Consider the following 20410-nt stretch of genomic DNA (forward strand, 5'->3'; position numbering starts at 1 on the left):
GAGACTTGTATCTGCACAGCCTTGATACTGGGATTCAGTCTGAAAATGACTCCCATTCCCATGCCTGGGATCACAGGCAGCAAGAGCACACAGGGCATTGGGAGGGGTGAGATGGCTTGTCTTTCCTTGGACCTGAATACCTAGCCAGCTCTTAACCCTGTGCTTCAGTAGCTAAGCTCAGTGTGTTTCATTCCAGCCTGGACCGTTTCTTGCGCACTCATGATGAGAAACAGAGTCTTGGACGGGTGTATGGCTACTTCCCACCAAATAACCAAAGCTGGTTTACCATATCTGGAGACAAGGTATGGTGGCTCCTCCCTCCCCAAGAGAGTGGACAGTGCAGAGAAAGTTTTCTTAGCTGTACTATATTGATTTATTGTGTTTCACAGGCAATGGGAAAACTGGGTACTGCTCTGTCAAGTGGCCATGTAATGGTGAATGGGACCCCAACACAGGTGCTGCTGGTCGGAGCCCCAACTCAGGGTAGGTCACACACCATGACACTTTGCTTCTTTTCAGTCGTGTGGTTCCGTCATAATAGGGGGGAAATTATAAGTTCTGGAGACAGACAGACCTGAGTTGGAATATTTCCTTTCCTCATTAACAGCAAGCTGTGTAACCTTGGGGAAGCTACTTACCTTCCCTCAATGTTAATATCGTCATCTGCAAAATACAGATTATAATATCCACCTCAAAGACTTGCTGAAATTCTCACATGAAAGTAATTTAGTGTGTTTTTAAAGCTCCTATCCCAGTGGTCTTGGAGCTAGAGAGGAGTCCAGCAAATTTTATAAATCAGTTCACCAGAGGATAAGTCCATATGGTAATAAATATGTTAATGAACCATTATTTTGTTTACTTTATTGGAAAGAGAGTTAAAAAAAAAAACCTACTCCTTTCAAGATTATCAAAGTGAACCCTGCTTATTGTAGAAATTTGTGAAAGTACAGAGGTATATAGATGAAAAAAACCCCATCCCTTTTCCACATACCTAACACTTAAGCTTGAGATATATACATGCATATCTATAATTTTCACTTAATTAAAAATTTTGTATCCTGAATATGTTCTCATGTTATTATTCTTCTAAAACATTATTTTTGAAAACTGTATTACATATTTTTCCATATGCACGTCATCATTTACTAACACCATCCTATTGCTGGAAATTTAGGTGGTTTCCGATTTTTCACAAGGTATCATTGAATACGTATGCATGGAAATCTTCGGCTGCCTATTCACAGTGTTCTTAGACAGATAACTAGAGGTAGAATTCCTGGAGAAAAGGGTCTCATCTTAAGGCTCTTATATACAGCCAAATTATTTTTCAGGGAAATTTTTATTTGTTTCACACAGTATTGTATTTGAATAATAAATGGATTGGGCAAAGGAATGGCTAAATTTCTCATGCATGATCAAGGACACAGCATTGTAACACCAAAAACTTGCTGAATTAGCTTTGTAATTGTTTATCTGTTGCTTTTTTTTTTTGGTATCCTTAATCTACAATTAAATGAGGAACATTATGTTTACTAGGTTCTGCCCTTCACCAAGTCCCCCCCGACACAACCCCCATTACAGTCATTGTCCATCAGTGTAGTAAGATGCTATAGAATCACTACTTGTCTTCTCTGTGTTGCACAGCCATCCCCATGCCTCCCCCCACATTATACATGCTAATCGTAATGCGCCCTTTCTTTTCCCCCCCTTTATCCCTCCCTTCCCACCCCTCCTGCCCAGTCTCTTTCCCTTTGGTACCTGTTAGTCCATTCTTGGGTTCTGTGATTCTGCTGCTGTTTTGTTCCTTCAGTTTTTTCTTTGTTATTATACTCCACAGATGAGTGAAATCATTTGGTACTTATCTTTCTCCACATGGCTTATTTCACTGAGCATAATACCCTGTAGCTCCATCCATGTTGTTGCAAATGGTAGGATTTGTTTTCTTCTTATGGCTGAATAATATTCCATTGTGTATATGTACCACATTTCCTTTATCCATTCATCTACTGATAGACATTTAGGTTGCTTCCATATCTTGGCTATTGTAAAAAGTGCTGTGATGAACATAGGGGTGCATATGTCTTTTTGAATCTGAGAAGTTTTATTCTTTGGGTATATATTCCAAGAAGTGGGATTCCGGGGTCAAATAGTATTTCTATTTTTAGTTTTTTGAGGAACTTCCATATTGGTTTCCACAGTGGTTGAACTAGCTTACATTCCCACCAGCAGTGTAGGAGGGTTCCCCTTTCTCCACATCCTCACCAGCAAGTTGTTCTTAGTCTTTTCGATGCTGGCCATCCTTACTGGTGTGAGGTGATATCTCATTGTGGTTTTAATTTGCATTTCCCTGATGATTAGTGATGTGGAGTATCTTTTCATGTGTCTGTTAACCATCTGAATTTCTTCTTTGGAGAACCATCTCTTCATATCCTCTGCCCATTTCTTAATCAGGTTATTTGCTTTATGAGTATTGAGGTGTTTAAGTTCTTTATATATTTTGGATGTTAACCCCTTGTCAGATACGTCATTTACAAATATATTCTCCCATACCGTAGGATGCCTTTTTGTTTTGTTGACGATGTCCTTTGCCATACAAAAATTGTTTAGTTTGATGTAGTCCCATAAGTTCATTTTTGCTTTTGTTTCCCTTTCTCAGGGAGATGGCTTCAGGAAGAAGTTGCTCATGCTTATATTCAGGAAATGTTTGCCTCTGTGGTTTTCTAAGAGTTTTACAGTTTCATGACTTACATTCAAGTCTTTAATCCATTTCAGTTTACTTTTGTGTATGGGGTTAAACAATAATCCAGTTTCATTCTCTTGCATGTAGCTGTCCAGTTTTGCCAACACCAGCTGCTGAAGAGGCTGTCATTTCCCCATTGTATGTCCATGGCTCCTTTATCATATATTAATTGACCATATATGGCTGGGTTTATATCAGGGCTCTCTAGTCTGTTCCATTGGTCTGTGGGTCTGTTCTTGTGCCAGTACCAAATTGTCTTGATTACTGTTGCTTTGTAGTAGAGCTTGAAGTTGGGGAGCATAATTCCTCCTGCTTTATTCTTCCTTCTCAGGATTGCTTTAGCTATTCAAGGTCTTTTGTGGTTCCATATGAATTTTAGGATGATTTTCTCTAGTTCATTGAAGAGTGCTGTTGATATTTTGATAGGAATTGCATTGAATCTATAGATTGCTTTAGGCAGGATGGCCATTTTGACAATATTAAATCTTCCTATCCATGAGCATGGCATGTGTTTCCATTTATTCATTATCTTCTTTAATTTCTATCATGAGTGTCTTGTAGTTTTCAGAGTATAGGTCTTTCACTACTTTGGTTAGGTTTATTCCTGGGCATTTTATTCTTTAGATGCAATTGTGAATGGAATTGTTTTCCTGATTTCTCTTTCTGTTAGTTCATTGTTAGTGTATAGGAAAGCCACAGATTTCTGTGTATTAATTTTGTATCCAGAAACTTGGCTGAATTCCAATATTAGTTCCAGCAGTTTTGGAGTGTAGCCTTTAGGGTTTTTTTATGTACAGTATCATGTGATCTGCAAATAGTGACAGTTTGACTTCTTTACCAATCTGGATTACTTGTATTTCTTTGTTTTGTCTGATTGCCGTGGCTAGGACCTCCAGTACTATGTTGAATAACAGTGAGGAGAGTGGCATCCCTGTCTTGTTCCCGATCTCAAAGGAAAAGCTTTCAGCTTCTCGCTATTCAGTATGATGTTGGCTGTGGGTTTATCATATATGGCCTTTATTGTGTTGATCTACTTGCCCTCTATACCCATTTTGCTGAGAGTTTTTACCATGAATGGAAGTTGAATTTTGTTGAATGCTTTTTCAGCATCTATGGAGATGACCGTGTGATTTTTGTCCTTCTTTTTGTTTATGTGGTGGATGATGTTGATGGATTTTCGAATGTTGTACCATCCTTGCATCTCTGAGATGAATCCCACTTGGTCATGGTGTATGGTCCTCTTGATGTATTTTTGAATTTGGTTTGCTAATAGTTTGTTGAGTATTTTTGCATCTATGTTTATCAGGGATATTGGTCTGTAAGTTTTTTGTTTGGTGGGGTCTTTGCCTGGTTTTGGTATTAGGGTGATGCTGGCTTCATAGAATGAGTTTGGGAGTATTCCCTCCTCTTCTATTTTTTGGAAAACTTTAAGGAGAATGGGTATTGTGTCTTCTCTGTATGTTTGATAAAATTCTGTGGTAAATCCATCTGGCCTGGGGGTTTTGTTCTTGGGTAGTTTTTTGATTACCACTTCAATTTCATTGCTGGTAATTGGTCTGTTTTGAATTTCTGTTTCTTCCTTGGTCAGTCTTGGAAGGTTGTATTATTCTAGGAAGTTGTCCATTTATCCTAGGTTATCCAGTCTGTTGGCATATAGGTCTTCATAGTATTCTCTAATAATTCTTATTATTTCTGTGGGGTCCTGGTGATTTGTCCTTTCTCATTTCTGATTCTGTGATATGTGTTGATTCTCTTTTTCTCTTAATAAGTCTGGCTTGGGGTTTATCTATTTTGTTTATTTTCTCAAAAAACAAGCTCTTGGTTTCATTGATTTTTTTCTATTGTTTTATTCTTCTCAATTTTATTTATTTCTTCTCTGGTCTTTATTATGTCCCTCCTTCTGCTGACTTTAGGCCTCATTTATTCTTCTTTTTCTAATTTCAGTAATTGTGACTTTAGACTATTCATTTGGGATTGTTCTTCCTTCTTTAAATATGCCTGGATTGCTATATACTTTCCTCTTAAAACTGCTTTTGCTGCATCCCACAGAAGTTGGGGCTTTGTGTTGTTCTTGTCATTTGTTTCCATATATTGTTTGATCTCTATTTTAATTTGGTCATTGATCCATTGATTATTTAGGAGCATGTTGTTAAGCCTCCATGTGTTTGTGGGCCTTTTTGCTTTTGTTGTACAATTTATTTTTAGTTTTATACCTTTGTGGTCTGAGAAGTTGATTGGTAGAATTTCAATCTTTTTGAATTTACTGAGGCTCTTTTTGTGGCCTAGTATGTGGTCTATTCTGGAGAATGTTCCATGTGCAATTGAGAAGAATGTGTATCCTGCTGCTTTTGGGTGTAGAGTTCTATAGATGCCTATTAAGCACATCTCTTCTAGTGTGTTGTTCAGTGCCTCTGTGTCCTTACTTATTTTCTGTCTGGTGGATCTGTCCTTTGTAGTGAGTGGTGTGTTGAAATCTCCTAAAATGAATGCATTGCATTATATTTCCTCCTTTAATTCTGTTAGTATTTGTTTCACATATGTTGGTGCTCCTGTATTGGGTGCATATATATTTATAATGGTTATATCCTCTTGTTGGACTGAGCCCTTTATCATTATGTAATGTCCTTCTTTATCTTTCATTACTTTCTTTATTTTGAAGTCTATTTTGTCTGATACTAGTACTGCAACACCTGCTTTTTTCTCCTTGCTGTTTGCATGATATATCTTTTTCCATCTCTTGACTTTTAGTCTGTGCATGTCTTTGGGTTTGAGGTGAGTCTCTTGTAAGCAGCATATAGATAGGTCCTGCTTTTTTATCCATTCTATTACTCTGTGTCTTTTGATTGGTGCATTCAGTCCATTTACATTTAGGGTGATTATTGAAAGATATGTACTTATTGCCATTCCAGACTTTAGATTTGTGGTTACCATAGGTTCAAGGTTAGCTTCTTTACTATTTTACTGTCTAACTTAACTCACTTATTGAGCTATTATAAACACTTATTGAGCTATTATAAACACTGTCTGACAGTTCTTTATTTTTCTCCCTTCTTATTCCTCTTCCTCCATTCTTTATATGGTATGTGTTTTATTTTGTGCTCTTTTGTGTTTCCTTTGACTGCTTTTGTGGGTAGTTGATTTTTTTTTTACCTTTAGTTAGTATTTGTTTGGTCTGCTTTCTTTGCTGTGATTTTATTTTCTCTGGTGACATCTATTTAGCCTTAGGAGTGCTCCCATCTAGAGCAGTCCTTCTAAAATACCCTGTAGAGGTGGTTTATGGGGAGCAAATTCCCTCAACTTTTGCTTGTCTGGGAATTGTTTAATTCCTCCTTCATATTTAAATGATAACCATGCTGGCTACAGTATTGTTGGTTCAATGCCCTTCTATTTCCTTGCATTAAATATATCATGCCATTCTCTTCTGGCCTGTAAGTTTTCTGTTGAGAAGTCTGATGATAGCCTGATGGGTTTTCCTTTGTAGGTGACTTTTTCCTCTCTCTAGCTGCCTTTAATACTCTGTCCTTGTCCTTGATCTTTGCCATTTTAATTATTATATGTCTTGGTGTTGTCCTCCTTGGGTCCCTTCTTTTTGGAGTTCTGTGTGCTTCTGTGGTCTTAGTGACTATTTCCTCCCCCAGGTTGGGGAAGTTTTCAGCAATTATTTCTTCAAATACACTTTCTATCCTTTTTTCTCTCTTTTCTTCTTCTTGGTACCCCTATAATGCGAATATTGTTCCATTTGGATTGGACACACAGTTCTCTTAATATTGTTTTATTCCTGGAGATCCTTTTATCTCTCTCTGTGTCAGCTTCTCTGCGTTCCTGTTCTCTGATTTCTATTCCATTCACAGCCCCTTGCACCTCATCCATTCTGCTTCTAAGTCCCTCCAGGGATTGTTTTATTTCTGTAGTCGCCCTCCCAAACTTTATCCATTAGCTCCTGCATTTTTCTCTGCACCTCCATCAGCATGGTTATGACCTTTATTTTGAATTCTTTTTCAGGAAGATTGGTTAAATCTATCTCTCCAGGTTCCCTCTCAGGGGATGTCTGTGTGATTCTGGTCTGGATCCAATTCTTCTGCCTTTTCATGGTGCTAGAGGTAGTCGTGGGCAGTTGGCACATGTGTCAGCTGGGAGAACAACCTCCCTTCCCACTTGCTCATCGCCTTCCCCTCCTGTGAGAATGGTGACCTCTAGTGGCCTGTGCCTGGCAGCTGTGCACTGATGGAGTCTCTTGGTCTGGCCTGGGCGGCTGCGAAGAACACTCTGCACGGCGGCTGTGGGCGTGGCTGATCTCAGTCTGCTGCTCAGGAGGGTGTTTATAACCGTGAGGGGCCTCAGAGCTGTGCTGCCGCCCAGGGTGTTAGGGTGCCCGGAGTTCCCCGGGATGCCCAGCTGCTGGGCTGAGTGTGCCGGTACACTTCTGTCCATCTGTGAGGCCCCTGTCCCTTTAAGACTTGCAAAAAGCCCTTGCTTTTCTTTTGTCTGTTGCTTTTTTACAGAGTCTTGGTAATGATTTCTAAAGTCTTGGAGTGCATTAGTAAATTTATTTGCTTCATCACTATTTCTGCCAGAGTGCTGTGAATTACAGCACCCCACACTTGCTTGTCATGTTGCACATACTGGCTTATTAATTTTCTATTACAAAGTATTATATAAAATAAAAAATAAAAATTAAATTTATGTATTTATATATGTACTATATATAAATTAATGTTTGTGAAACAAGTATAAATTCCCACCCAGCTGTAAGAAGTAATAGTGATCCATGTTAACATTTTATCCAATTGTCCCCAGTGATATCATCTCACAACCCCAGCAATGTCATAACTAGGTTATCGATGTTGATATAATCCACCAAACTTGTTCAGATTTTTCTTTCTACTTGTATTTTGCTTGTATTTCACCCACATAATTTTTGGGGCCCAGCACAAAATAGAAATGCAGAGTTCTTTAAAAAGTTATTCAGAATTTTCAGTTGGTGACAGGAGAGCATTAAGCCAAATACAGGGCCTTTCTAAGTGCAGGGCCCATGTGAGTGCTGCATAGGATGCACATGTATTTATGTCTTAACTTAGCTTTTTGTTACTGCACAACTTCTCAATCCAAAGAATCAGATTAGATACACCACTACCCTCGTTTCCAATCCATGTTGATTTTTCTCATGGTACATACACTTTATAACAACCCCTAAAATCCCAGTTTTGCAAAGACATGACATCCTTGAAAGGACTATGGGGGGACCTAATGTTAAAACTGCAAACTGCCTCTGGCAGGTAGTTCATGTGGCGTCAGACAGATATTACTGTGTTACTGCAGATATTTTGAATTTCTGAAAGTATCCCTGCGTGTTAACTGAAGTGCTTCAGTGTACAGTTTGGGGATCACAGCTGTATGGTACAGATTAACATAGATTTGACCTACATTCAGGGCACCCCTGAGAGGGTGGGCTGGAGTTTGTCTTTCGGGCCTGTCCCTTTCACCCTGTCCTCTGTCTCTGGCTCAGCAGAATCTTTGGTTCAGACTGTGGCCACTACACGTCAGTAGAGGGGATTTTAGGGTGCTGATTAATAGGTATGAAGTACTTTTAGTATGAAAATGATAATACTCAATGATGGCCAGGTGGAGGTGAGATGGGCACTCATATGATGCTGGTGAAATATAAATTGATACAGCTTTTCCTGAAAAGTTGGAAAAATGTCAACAGCCTTAAAAAGAATCATCCCCTTGGATACTATGTGGACCATTTCTCAGAATCTATTCTCAGAAAATATTCAGAACTGCAGGGAAGGGGTATATTTATCATAGTGTTAATTACAATAGCAAATGTTAGAAATAGCCTAATTGTAAAAAATAATTGCAAAAATATACAATTTGTGTATGTGTGCATGCTTATCACTGTCCAGAAAGAAATACGTGCACTATATAAATTTTCTTCTTTATAATTTCTTGGGTATTTTCCACACCATTGATAATCATATGTAAAGCAATCTTGGTATTCACAAGTTTCAAATTTATAGTTTTGACTATTTCACAGTAATCCTGAAAGTTAATGACATGAAGTATATAATTTATAGTTTATCTGAGTTGCCAGTTGAGCCACACTGTAAGGTAATGTCCTTCCTCTCTTCCATGGCTCGTGAGGGAGTCTAGCTGGTGAGATGCATTTATAATAGCTTTATAGTGCTTTCTAATAGCTCTGTTGTTTTCTGCTGCCACTGTAAAGTCACTCTCAAGAAATAATTAAAACACCTGTATGCATGTATGTTTAAGAAATCACACCACCCAAAGAAATCCCTTGGGGTTAGTGCTCATGATAGAAATGAAGACAAAGTTGAGGTCTAAAAATAGTGATCCTTAGCCAGAAAGTATAAACAAGCATCATGGAAGAAATTCTAGGTACCAGTAGGTTCTAGGATATGGGAATTCATAAAGGCCTCAGGAAGGGTCTGCTGAGTTGCTTTTATTACTCAAAATAAAAGATGTAGAAATGCTAAAGCATTGCCTTGGATTTTTTTCTTAATGGTCTAAAATATGTATGATAATCCATTGTTTCATCTGCATCATCAGGGAAATGAGGTATTAAAAAAATTTGTGTTGTTGAAGTGTAATTGACATACGTCTTGTTAGCTTCAGGGGTATGTTATAGTGATTTGATATTTTTATACATTATGAAATGATCCCATGATAAATGAGGCTACCATCTGTCAGGAATGAGGTGTTTTAAATGGCTGAAATTTTAAAGTATCTGAATCCTTCCTTTTCTCTTTCTTTTTAAATACTTCAGTTTTAGAGCAGTTTTACGTGTAGAGCAGAATTGAGCAGCAAGCGTAGAGAGTTCCCATCTAGCCCCTACCCCTGCATGCGCACTGCATCCCTCGCTGCAGACCCTCTGCACCAGGGGTTCCGTTTGTCTCAGCTGAGGAGCCTGCATCAGCACAGTCATAACCAAGGCGGCAGGGATGGACTCAGGCCTGCAGCTGGAGGCCGAGGCCAACGGGGTCCGCTACAGCAGAAAGCGCTGGATGCGCGCAGGCAGGCTGCGGGAGGACAGAGCCTCGGGGAGGAGACACGCCGCCCCTCCTCCCTGTGGCAGGAGGAGGCGGGGGGGTGGGCAGCGCTCCCCCTAAGACTACGTTCCCTCACTCCAGGGAGCTCGAGTCCCCTTGGGGAAGCATGAGGAGGGAATAAAGATTCTCTTTTGTTTCAACCTTTCACCCTGAACATTAATGACTACTTTTTTAAACACTGTTCTCTAGGATATTGTTAGGTCAGGTTGTTCACCCTTATATTAAAGTGCTATTTGTTTCCTATGGTTTTTTTTCCAGCTGCTACTCCTGGCTGTGCTTTGAGCTCTCAGTCGCTTCTAGTTGACAGGCAGCTGTAAACAGGGAAGGTTATCCAAGAAAACAGATCAGTAACCTCGGTTTTACACACAATACTAAGTAGACACTGATGTGAGGTTGTACCTAGTCATGGACATATTACCTGGCTCACAAGGAGGACTCCCAGAGGACCTACAACTCCAGCCCACAGAATGCCGTTATGATTTTTGTAGAAGGTGCTCATTTCTGAAATCAAGACTATGTTCCAAATGATTGAGTTTATAGGCAAAAGTCTAGCTTTGTTTTGAAATTGTTCAAAATTCATTCATTCATAAAACAGGTATTCAGAAAATGTACTGAACCAAGCAGTGCACTGCTAAGCACATTGTGTTACTAAGCCATGGGCCCATCTCTTATGGAATGGGTGCCCTGATGGGCATTCAGAAGGCAGCAGGCACAGTGTAGTACAGGGGCATTTGGGAGCAGGACCTGCTCTAGACCAGGAAGGTGTAAGGAAAGACATCCCAGCAGAGGGGACACCTGAGCCAAATTCTGAAGGGGAGCAGGGGTTAGCTGGCAGAGGGGTGTAGGGGAAGGGATGTCATTCCAGGCAGACAGCACATCGTGTTGCAAGGCCCAGACTTAAGAAATATAATGGGCTGTGGTTTACATTTGTGTTGGGCAAAGGATGGGTTGAAAGGAGTCAACCCACTATAGCCATAAGTAGAAGTCAGATTCTGTAAGATCTTTGGGCCTAAGGAAGGCCTTGTGAAGATTTTGGATTTTATCCAAAGAATTGTAAGTCAGGAGAGTGTCATAGGTAGTTTATGATTTAAAAAAAAAAGGTAGTGTGGAGGATGTGTTGGAGGGGGTACGACTGGAAGAAGGAACACCTGTTGATGGGATTTCACTAAGTTTATCCAGTGTTTGGTCTACGGTGGCCACGCTCGCAGTACCTTTCTAATGACCACAGTTAGTCAGCACTACAACTATCTGTCCTGTAAGATTCTGAGGGACCCTCATCACTTATATAGAAGCACAAGAGGAATAGTAAGATTCTTTTCAGCTTTACATCCTCCCTTCATTCTTGGGATGGCAGCAGGTACTACATACTGTGGTTTATTTCAGATGATGTGGCCAAAGTGGCATTCCTGAGCATGACCTTGCACCAAGGTGGAACCACTCGGATATATGAACTGACACATAACTCACAGCCTTCTCTGCTCAGCACCTTTAGTGGAGACCGCCGCTTCTCTCGATTTGGGGGAGTTCTGCACTTGAGTGACCTGGATAATGATGGCTTAGGTAGGAAAGGAACTATGCCTTTGGCAAGAACTGAGCCCCTTTGCCCAACAGACTGGTCCCCTAATTGCATCATCTAGGCTCTGCCTTCATAATTGACATCCTGCTGGCCCAAGGACCTTTAGATATATTTTGAGTCAGGTAAGACCAGAACCAGATGTACAGGATTGAACTGTACTTCTTGAAGGTGGTGACATAAGTCACCCACATCAGTTGTTATTGATGAATGATGAAATCACAAACAAAAATCTGTCAGAATGAAACTGGATAGATTAGTTAAAGCATACACTAAAATTAATGGGAGGTTGGGTTAGGATCCAGTAGTGGAACAATGGGAAGGATGGTGGTGAGATGTTAGGTGCTCCCTTCTGCTGATTTGTGTTGACAGATGAAGTCATCATGGCGGCCCCACTGAGGATAGCAGATGTAACCTCTGGACTGATAGGGGGAGAAGATGGCCGAGTTTATGTATATAATGGCAAACAGACCATGATTGGTGACATGACAGGCAAATGTACATCATGGATAGCTCCATGTCCAGAAGAAAAGGTAAAGTGTCCTCATACAAAATGCTACACCACACTGGGAAAGGACAGCCACTTGCTGATTCCTTGTTAAATCACGGCCACTGTAGAACTCTTACAATGTTTACTGGGAGTTCAGAGCCCTGGGTTCAGGACACAGGCATTTTTCCTGCATTTTGTCAGTCTAAGCTGCCTGCCTTCCTGCAGTTGCCCCCATCACTAAAGTCCATTTGGACTTGGTGTCACATTGGACCTTAGTCACAGCCTGACACTGTTTGGCTAGAAGCCCTCAGCCAAAGAAAACAGGCAAGGCCATTGGAATTACCTTAAAATTCTTACTCTTTCATTTTGTTTCTTTGCTTTTATTTTATTCCTTTTCTCAGGTGGGTTTCCTTAAGTTTCATTAACTTAAGTGTTGGGCCTAAAATACTTGGCTGTTATTACTATTAAATTTTAAAATTATTCACTAAATCACAAAATTACTGAAAGCTTATCGCAAAAATTTTAGAAAATGCAGAAGTCAAAAAAATTTAAGTTCTCTAAAATACCAATCTGCAGATATGCCAATTAACTCTTTGATGTATATTCTTCTAGTTTTTCTATGAATGCAATTGCTATTTTTTGTGCATTTACTCTGTGCCTAGCATTATAAGCACTTACATATAAAATATATTTATAAATTATAATTATAAATACATATTATATAAATCCACATCAAATCTGTTAAGTTGGTATTATACCCATTTACAAAGAAAGTGAAGATCAGAAAGGAACTTGTTCCAGATCAGAATTGCTAGGAAATGGCAGAATAGGGACTTTAACCAAGAGCTGATTCTAAAATGCATTCCTAGCTATTATATGTGCGTGCATGTTTTTATTAACAATGATACTTTGCCTTGATTTTGTTCACAATTTTGTAGCTTGATTTTATCTACCAATATATTAACATTTTTCTATGCCTTTCTATAGGCATATACAATATATTTACTGGATACCTAGTATTTTATCTATAGATAAACCCTAGTTTATGTGACTATTATTCAACTATCACTAGTCACTCAGTCCATTTCTAATTTTCACTGTTATAATGATATATAAATATTCACATATGAACACTTTTATACACCTATTTTTCAGAGCTAAATTCCTGGTATTAAATGACATGCAAACTTTTAAGTGTTCTGTAGAAATGTAGAACTGTGAGTATAAGGGTGTAATTAGAATTGATTAAAAACACCCCACATGGATAATATTAAGTTTCCCTCACCATTTTCTCTTTCAGGCACAATACGTATTGATTTCTCCTGAAGTAAGTACCACTTAAAGGAATGAAGAAAGAAAAACTCTAAAAAAATACCCTTTTCTTTATTTTAAATGGATAAATAGTATGGTATGTTTTTAACAGACAGTCTGTTTTACAGGCAAGCTCAAGGTTTGGGAGCTCTGTGATCACTGTGAGGTCAAAGGAAAAGGTAAGTCTGGAGACTGTACTCCTTTGATATTAATATTTGTTCTAAAACAGGAATTGTGGATCTTACTTTGTTTATATTTTAGATTTTTTTATTTAAAAAATAGAATAAAGCAAAAAAATCACATTCACATATAATCCCATCACTTTTCTGGTAAAAAATTTTCCCCTTCATGCCCTTCCAATTTCATCCTCCTCAGCAGGATCTAGTTCACTTTTTGTATAGCCCATAATCTAACAATGATCATTACATGTTTAAATGATTAGAGAAAAAATGGAAAATTTTGTGGCATACAAAATTTTTATGAACTTGTTTATGTTCATATTTTTATTGGAGTATAGCCATGCTCATTCATTTCCTTATGGATGTAACTGCACTACAATGGCCACTGGTTCATTTTTTTGAGAGGCTAATGTCCCACAAAGCCTAAACTATTTATTACCTTGGCCCTTCACAGAAAAGTTTGTTGGCTCTTTGCCATATCAGAAACCATTGTTGATGTTATACTGGTATGTTTTCTTCTAGGCTCTTGGGAGTTTTTATGACTCGAGAGACAGATACACACACACACACTTTTCATTGTCATTGTTTCATTTTCATATACTTATGCCTCTTTCCAGACAAGTACACATAGAGCTACATGATTCTTTGTAATGGCTACATGGTATTTTATTGTTCAGATACACCATATTTTATTTCTTTGGCTCACTTTCTCAGACATTTACTCAGCTTTTCTTAGTTATTTCCAATTTTCTTACAATTACAGGCAGTGCTATAATGAGCATTTTTGCATGATATATCTTCATATAATTAATTGTGCAACTATCCCTGCTGGTTAAGATTTTTACAAAATTACTAGATTAAAGAATATGTACATTTAGAACTTTGATATAGCAGATTAAAGGGTTTTATCTTAAAATATAAAGCTAAACCACTATTCCATTTGTTCATTTACTTTAGGATATGACATTGTTGAGAACAGTGCTTGGCTATAGGAGAGAAAGAGAAAATATTAAGTCCCTGCTCTTATACACAGGAAGAATATTTATACACGAGGGAAATCAAGTAAAATGCAAATTAGTATAGGATTAAGTGCTAAAGAGTAGTGTGAACAGTATTAACTGTAGGATGAAGGGGTGGGGAAGCCTTCATAGATTTGAGAGTACATAACCAGATCTGTAGGACTCGGGTGCTGAGGACCTGGCTCAAGCTTGTTAAGAATTGTGGTCAAATTGCCCTCTAGTAGTTAGCAATTCAAGTGCCCCTTGCTCTAACCCACGTACAGGCTAACCTAATAGCAAAAATTTAGGGTTAACCATAACAAAGAAGTTTATGGGAGGATTCTCAAAAAGTCTGACCACAGACATACTTTATAACCTTGGCTTGCATTTAAACACTTTTTAAAAATTAGACATTATAATATTAACCCATATATAAGTTATTTATCAACTGTTATTTACAGCACCTGAAAGGAGTAGTATAGATCATCTATAATTTGATTTTACTCATTTCTATACAACACTGCAAATTCACCTACCTAATTACAGTTCACTTGTATCAATATTAAAATTATTTCAACTTACCCAGCACACACATACCTAAGACTGGGGGCACTGAAGCACTCTGAGTATATAGGTAAATCAGGTTGTATTTAAAAAGTGGACATTGATAATTTGAGGAATAGCAGAGTGGCCTTTTACTGAGACATGAGTTAAAAATAATGATTTTGAGACTCCTGTTCCTATGATATGAAAGCATTAAGTAATGAAATTAGTACTAACAAGCTAAAATTAGGACTTGGCCCTTTCACTTGAGCAGTGCTGCCCCTGTATTTCCAAATCCTCCAGTGGGGCTGCCTTCAGTCATCCCAAGCCCGGTAGAGCAGTGAGTGATGAGTGCACATAATGACCACGGGGTACCAGAGGTAGACAGAAACCTGAGACATGATCCCTGCACCCAGTGCATATAGTCTGGGTGGAAAAATACACCCATGAGGCATTCCAGGTCAATATATGATGACCAGGAGCCAAAGGCTGTCAGCAACTGCAGTGGCAATCTATGCTGGTGGCGTCAGGGAAGGCCTCGAGGACTCCGTCTGGCCTGAGCTGGACAGACAGGAGTAGATGAGGACGACAGGGCAGAAGCCAGGAAGCTATGACTGTAGGAATGAATGTGGTTGAACCAGGAAATGGAGAGGAGACTTAATAGCTCACAGTCAAGCTACAGGCAGTTCTAATAAATGAGTAGATCTATAAGAGAGGGAGGCAAGTGTAGGTTTTTCCTCTTCACAATGGGGTATATATATATATTATATATATATATATAAAAGACATACAAAGGGCTAAGCATTGTATCTCATATATGGTAAAGGCATGTTAGGCATTATTATTTTTGGATTTCATTTGTATTTTTAAAAAATCAGTGACACCGTTTTCACAGGTTTGGTGATTTCATGGTCACACCCTATTCTGACCAAAACACTGTCAGCTAGTTTGATCACCCACACCCAGATTACCAGCCTTGGTTCAGAGTAAGTTCTGGTAGTTTCCAAAAATCAAATTCAACCTCAAAGTATGTAGATTTGCCACCAATGAAAATGTTAAAAGACAATTCTGAAAGATGGTTCCTAAAATGCTTCAAGCTAGAGACTTTACACTATACGCATAAACACAGACAGCCCCTTGTGGAAGTCCTCATTATTCCACCCCTAGAATTCACACCATGGGGTCTGGTTGATGTCTTACATCTCTGTATCTCCACAGCATAACATGATGCCGGGACCATAGCAGAAAATTAAGACTTTATGAACAAAAAATGAATTCTGTTTTGTGTCCTCGACAGAACCAAGTTGTCATTGCTGCTGGGAGGAGTTCTTTGGGAGCCCGACTTTCTGGGGCACTTCATATCTACAGCCTTGGCCTAGATTAAAGATTGCACTCAGTTTTCCTCAACCTCCCCTCCCTCCCTCTTGCTGAGTCATCTCCAGGGTGAGCACTGCTGGACGAAGCACATCCAGTGGAGCCTTGGTAGATCCCGCTAGAGATGGGGCTCTTGGAAGTGAAGATGTACACACACCAACAGCCAGACTATTTGGAAATATGATACAGTAAATGATGACTACATTAGAAGTATGTGAAATAGCAGATACTCTAAATATTCATGACCCCTTCCAAAGTTTACTTCCTTTGCATCTAAATTTATTCCTAACTTATTACTTGTATTCACACCTGTTGTACAACCTAGTTCCTCTTCCACATAAAAACCTGTCTTTCTGATGCCCGGAAAGGCCTCTGTGGTTCTCTCTGGACGGCTCTGTACAAAATCCCTTCTATAAATGTCCTTTAAAAATTGGTGACCCATTCCAATCAAAGTGAAACAGTGCACAGTATATAGGAAAAACACAGAGGTGGTGGGGGAGAATCAGTACAGTGAGGAGAAAAGTACAGGGGTGAGGAATAACCTCAAAACTCCAGAATCACTTGTGAATGAGCTGGTTCTTATAGACAGTACTGCATTTGCAGTGTTTCACATAGTAAAGGACAAACATAAAGACTAAAACTTTATCTTTCAGTGCCATCAAATGCTTTTGTAGACATAGCTGTTCTAACAGTTGATGAATGTAGTGATTCCACAGGTTTTAGTTTGAAGGCTCCAAAGAGGAGCCTTCATTACATTAGGTTGCGACAAGCTGTGTCAACAGAACTACAGTAGGAAGAAGAGACTGAGTCTGAGCCAAAGGCTGTAAGAGACAAAGAAAGGAGTGATTAGGCCTGGCTTCCCTTGTTCCTGGGCTGGTTTTAGTAGAGTAGATGTAACCTGCTAGGCCTGCAATGGAGTATGTGTAAGGCAAGGAACGTACCACAGGGTTCCAGCTCCACCAAAAATTTGTAGGCATTATTATCTGTCAACAGTAACTAGCTGGTTCTGTATCAATCAGGAAAGAACATTTTTCTTCTGACACTAGTGGAATATACTAAAAGTGGGAGATAGTAACAAATGACAAGAGTCCTTCTTAGCCTCTTGAGAGGCAGAGTAGAGACTAGTCAAAGGAGATGAGAATCCAATAGAATAAAGTTATATTAGAAATCAAACGCTACTAGAGTATATGGTGAAACAACCTAACAGGCACATACTTAGAACCTCTAGATCCCTCCGAGGACTCTCTCATTTTTCTTAAAGAGCTGGGCTAGTTGCCTGGTTACCTATGGCATAGCAAAAGGCACACAGAAACACGATTTAGTTTTGTTTGGGTAACAACTGGCAGCTCAACCTATTTGAAGAATTATTTTTAATTAAAAGAAAGTTTATTTTCAGGGGACCTGAAATTATTTAGCTATATTCACTTACAAGTTGAGAAGTCTAAGTACAGATCAGGCTGATAACACTGCATCTTATTAAAGGAATGTTTCTCTCAGTACTGCATCTTTTTATTAGAAGGATACATACTTTCACAGAGCTACTGCTACATGAAGTGCCCCTGTTGTTGCACTTCACTAAATAATATGGCTTGTGTTTAAACACAATCATTAGTTACTTAAGAATTATTGTTCTCAGTGCCTGAACATACCAGATAGCAAACACCAGGTGAAAAGGTTCAAATTAATAGGTAGAAGCCAAGTTTTCATATAGGATATTTATTTAACCCCATATTAAAAAATGATATAAATTGTACTCTTACTGTTGAAGGTCAACCAGTAACGCACATATGAAAAACTCAGCATATGGAAAAAAAATCTAAATATATGACAGTCTAATGTATTACCCCAACAGGTAGTCAAATTTTCATTCCACTAAGTAGGAATGAAACAGTAGTCCTAAGCATTGATTATGAAATGCTTAACAAAAATGGAAATAACTGGTAGGACTTGTAATCTTTCATTAACAAAAATTTAAACTTCATACAATTAACTCAAAATTGTCTTTATTTCAAGATATCAGAACATGTACATATTTGCACCTTTTGTCTATTACTATGGAACAACTTCAAGACTTCAAGATCAGAATTGTTTTAGGCCTTTGTATCAGACTTAAAGAGATCTGAAGTGAGCCTGGGAGTAAATTTGGATCTCTGCATTCCCTATTTCATGTACCATTCGTTAGACTACTTCTCAAAGTATTAACTAAAGCAATAAAAGTAAATCCTTAATTCACAGTGTGAGTTAGATAATGCAATTCCAAAAAATAAAACTGTGTATAGCTCTTGGAATAGCTTACCAAAAAAAATAGCTTTCTAATATATTGTTTAGTGGCTATTTATAAAAGCTTATGTTTATGTTTATCAAAAATAAAGCAAATGTTAATAGCATCCTAAAATGACATTTCTTTTTAGAAGTCACATTTTCTTAGAGGCCACCTCAAGACAAAGACAGTTGTTAAGAATTACCATTCGTTGCACTTGTACATGTTAAAAAGAGATATGACTGCTTGCTTATACACTTAACCAAATGTTTGGTATTCAAAAAGTTTGTGTTCGGTCCACTTTAATTCAAAATTTAAAGTCACTTTTTTGGGGGGGCATAGGCTCTGTTTTATAAGAACTTTAATATAAGAAGCATCCTCCTATCACCAAAGCAGAGCTAGTTGATACTATGAAATCATACTTGATCAAAACAACTTCAAGAATTTTATAAACCATCAGTAACTTCTTTATTATACTTATGAGGTAGCTGCAGTTACTTTCCCTTTTACTGATTTTTATTGATGATGTTACTTACAATTTTTTTATTACTCATCAAAAAAATTACCCCAAACTATAAGTAACTCTAAAAGGGAAAAAAGCCAAAATTCTATCCCATGCCTGACCTCAGTCAAATCAGATTTTGCTGTCTGAGCTTCCAATTCTCCATGTGTCACAGTTAAGTAATGTAAGTATTACATATTTTACAGTGATAAGATCCAAACAGAGTGCTGTGAGGTGGGCCAAAGTGCCCCATGACATCTAATTATTATCAAAGAAACTTTGTACAAACATGTAACAATACTTGCTTAAAAATCATCCAACAGGTTTATGATGCTAGAGGGCGCTATATATTCACATTCCAAGAGCCACACCATAAACTGTGCTCCTTACCCGCAAGGTGCCAAATGGGTCACTCAGTGCTCCAAGACAAGGGCAGTCTGTTTTGTGACATTCTATTCTTTAGCTTCCCTTTAATGGCTTCTCATAACGCCACATAGGAATGAGGAAAACTGCTTATCATTTTATCTGTTTTCTCTCAAATCATCTACTGAAATAACACTTTTATTCCTGTCACCATACCACTTGGTAATTGGACCCCTAAACTTATATGACATATTAGGATGTGAGGTAACCTCTAAAACAATAGGGTATGCATTTTTTTTTTCTTATTACTACAATCGCAGTACAAGAGCTGCTCTGGATACTCTTTCACGCATGCTACTTTTGGAGGCAAATATAACATGTTCTGTTGCAGAGCTATATTTAACCTCTAGAAAATATAAAAATGGTAGTTAACATATTAAGTAGGATAGCAGCTTTGAGACACAAATCTCAGCCATTTTTTAAAAACTGATTGTGAAAACAGAAAGATCACAATTCTGAAGCTGACTCTCTTATTTCAGAAAGCCCATCCATCAACCTCTGAAGGGTAGGCATACATTTCCCTTTCTTGGGAGAGGTGTTGGGGTGACACATCCATATATTCTTAAAATCAGGGAATGACCAAAGCAGCTTTTTATAAAGTAACAGGAAATACTTTCTTTCAAATCTATTTCCAAAGGCTTTAATTATAGCCAAGCAAAGAAAAACAGTTTCAGGGGTGAAGAAATTGGGACTCTCTTGTCCCCTCCTGGCTTGAGTCAGGAGCTCTGTCCTCTCACTTTCTCTCTAAATAAAAGCCTCTGCCTTGCTCTCCAAAAAAAAAAAAAAAAAATTAAGAGAAACAAATTCAAACACACAAAAAAAGAAATTGAAGTATTAACTGTAATCTAATATAAAGCTGTTCTTTCCTTTTTATTTACCTTTTATAAAAAAGGCAAATACAAAACATAAGGTTATGTCAAAGACTGACTTAAAGCATAAACTTCCAG

At 38.3% G+C, this 20410-nt stretch overlaps 1 protein-coding gene across 6 annotated transcripts in view; it reads left to right on the forward strand.

Moving 5' to 3' along the window:
* The window catches only part of GPLD1 (glycosylphosphatidylinositol specific phospholipase D1), an 84928-nt gene that overhangs the window by 59699 nt on the left and 4819 nt on the right, over positions 1-20410 (forward strand). For 5 of the 6 annotated variants that reach the window (XM_036994359.2, XM_036994357.2, XM_036994358.2 and 2 more), the window contains 7 exons: positions 197-302; positions 390-483; positions 11194-11370; positions 11756-11916; positions 13174-13200; positions 13313-13363; positions 16202-16645. In XM_036994359.2, coding sequence (XP_036850254.2) covers positions 197-302; positions 390-483; positions 11194-11370; positions 11756-11916; positions 13174-13200; positions 13313-13363; positions 16202-16288 — 703 coding nt within the window. In that variant the 3' untranslated portion in view covers positions 16289-16645. Of the gene's footprint in view, positions 1-196; positions 303-389; positions 484-11193; positions 11371-11755; positions 11917-13173; positions 13201-13312; positions 13364-16201; positions 16646-20410 lie in introns of those variants that run through there. The other variant, XM_017663619.3, reaches the window with a different exon arrangement.

This window comes from Manis javanica, chromosome 16, assembly GCF_040802235.1.
Source record: "Manis javanica isolate MJ-LG chromosome 16, MJ_LKY, whole genome shotgun sequence".
Lineage (NCBI taxonomy): Eukaryota > Metazoa > Chordata > Mammalia > Pholidota > Manidae > Manis > Manis javanica.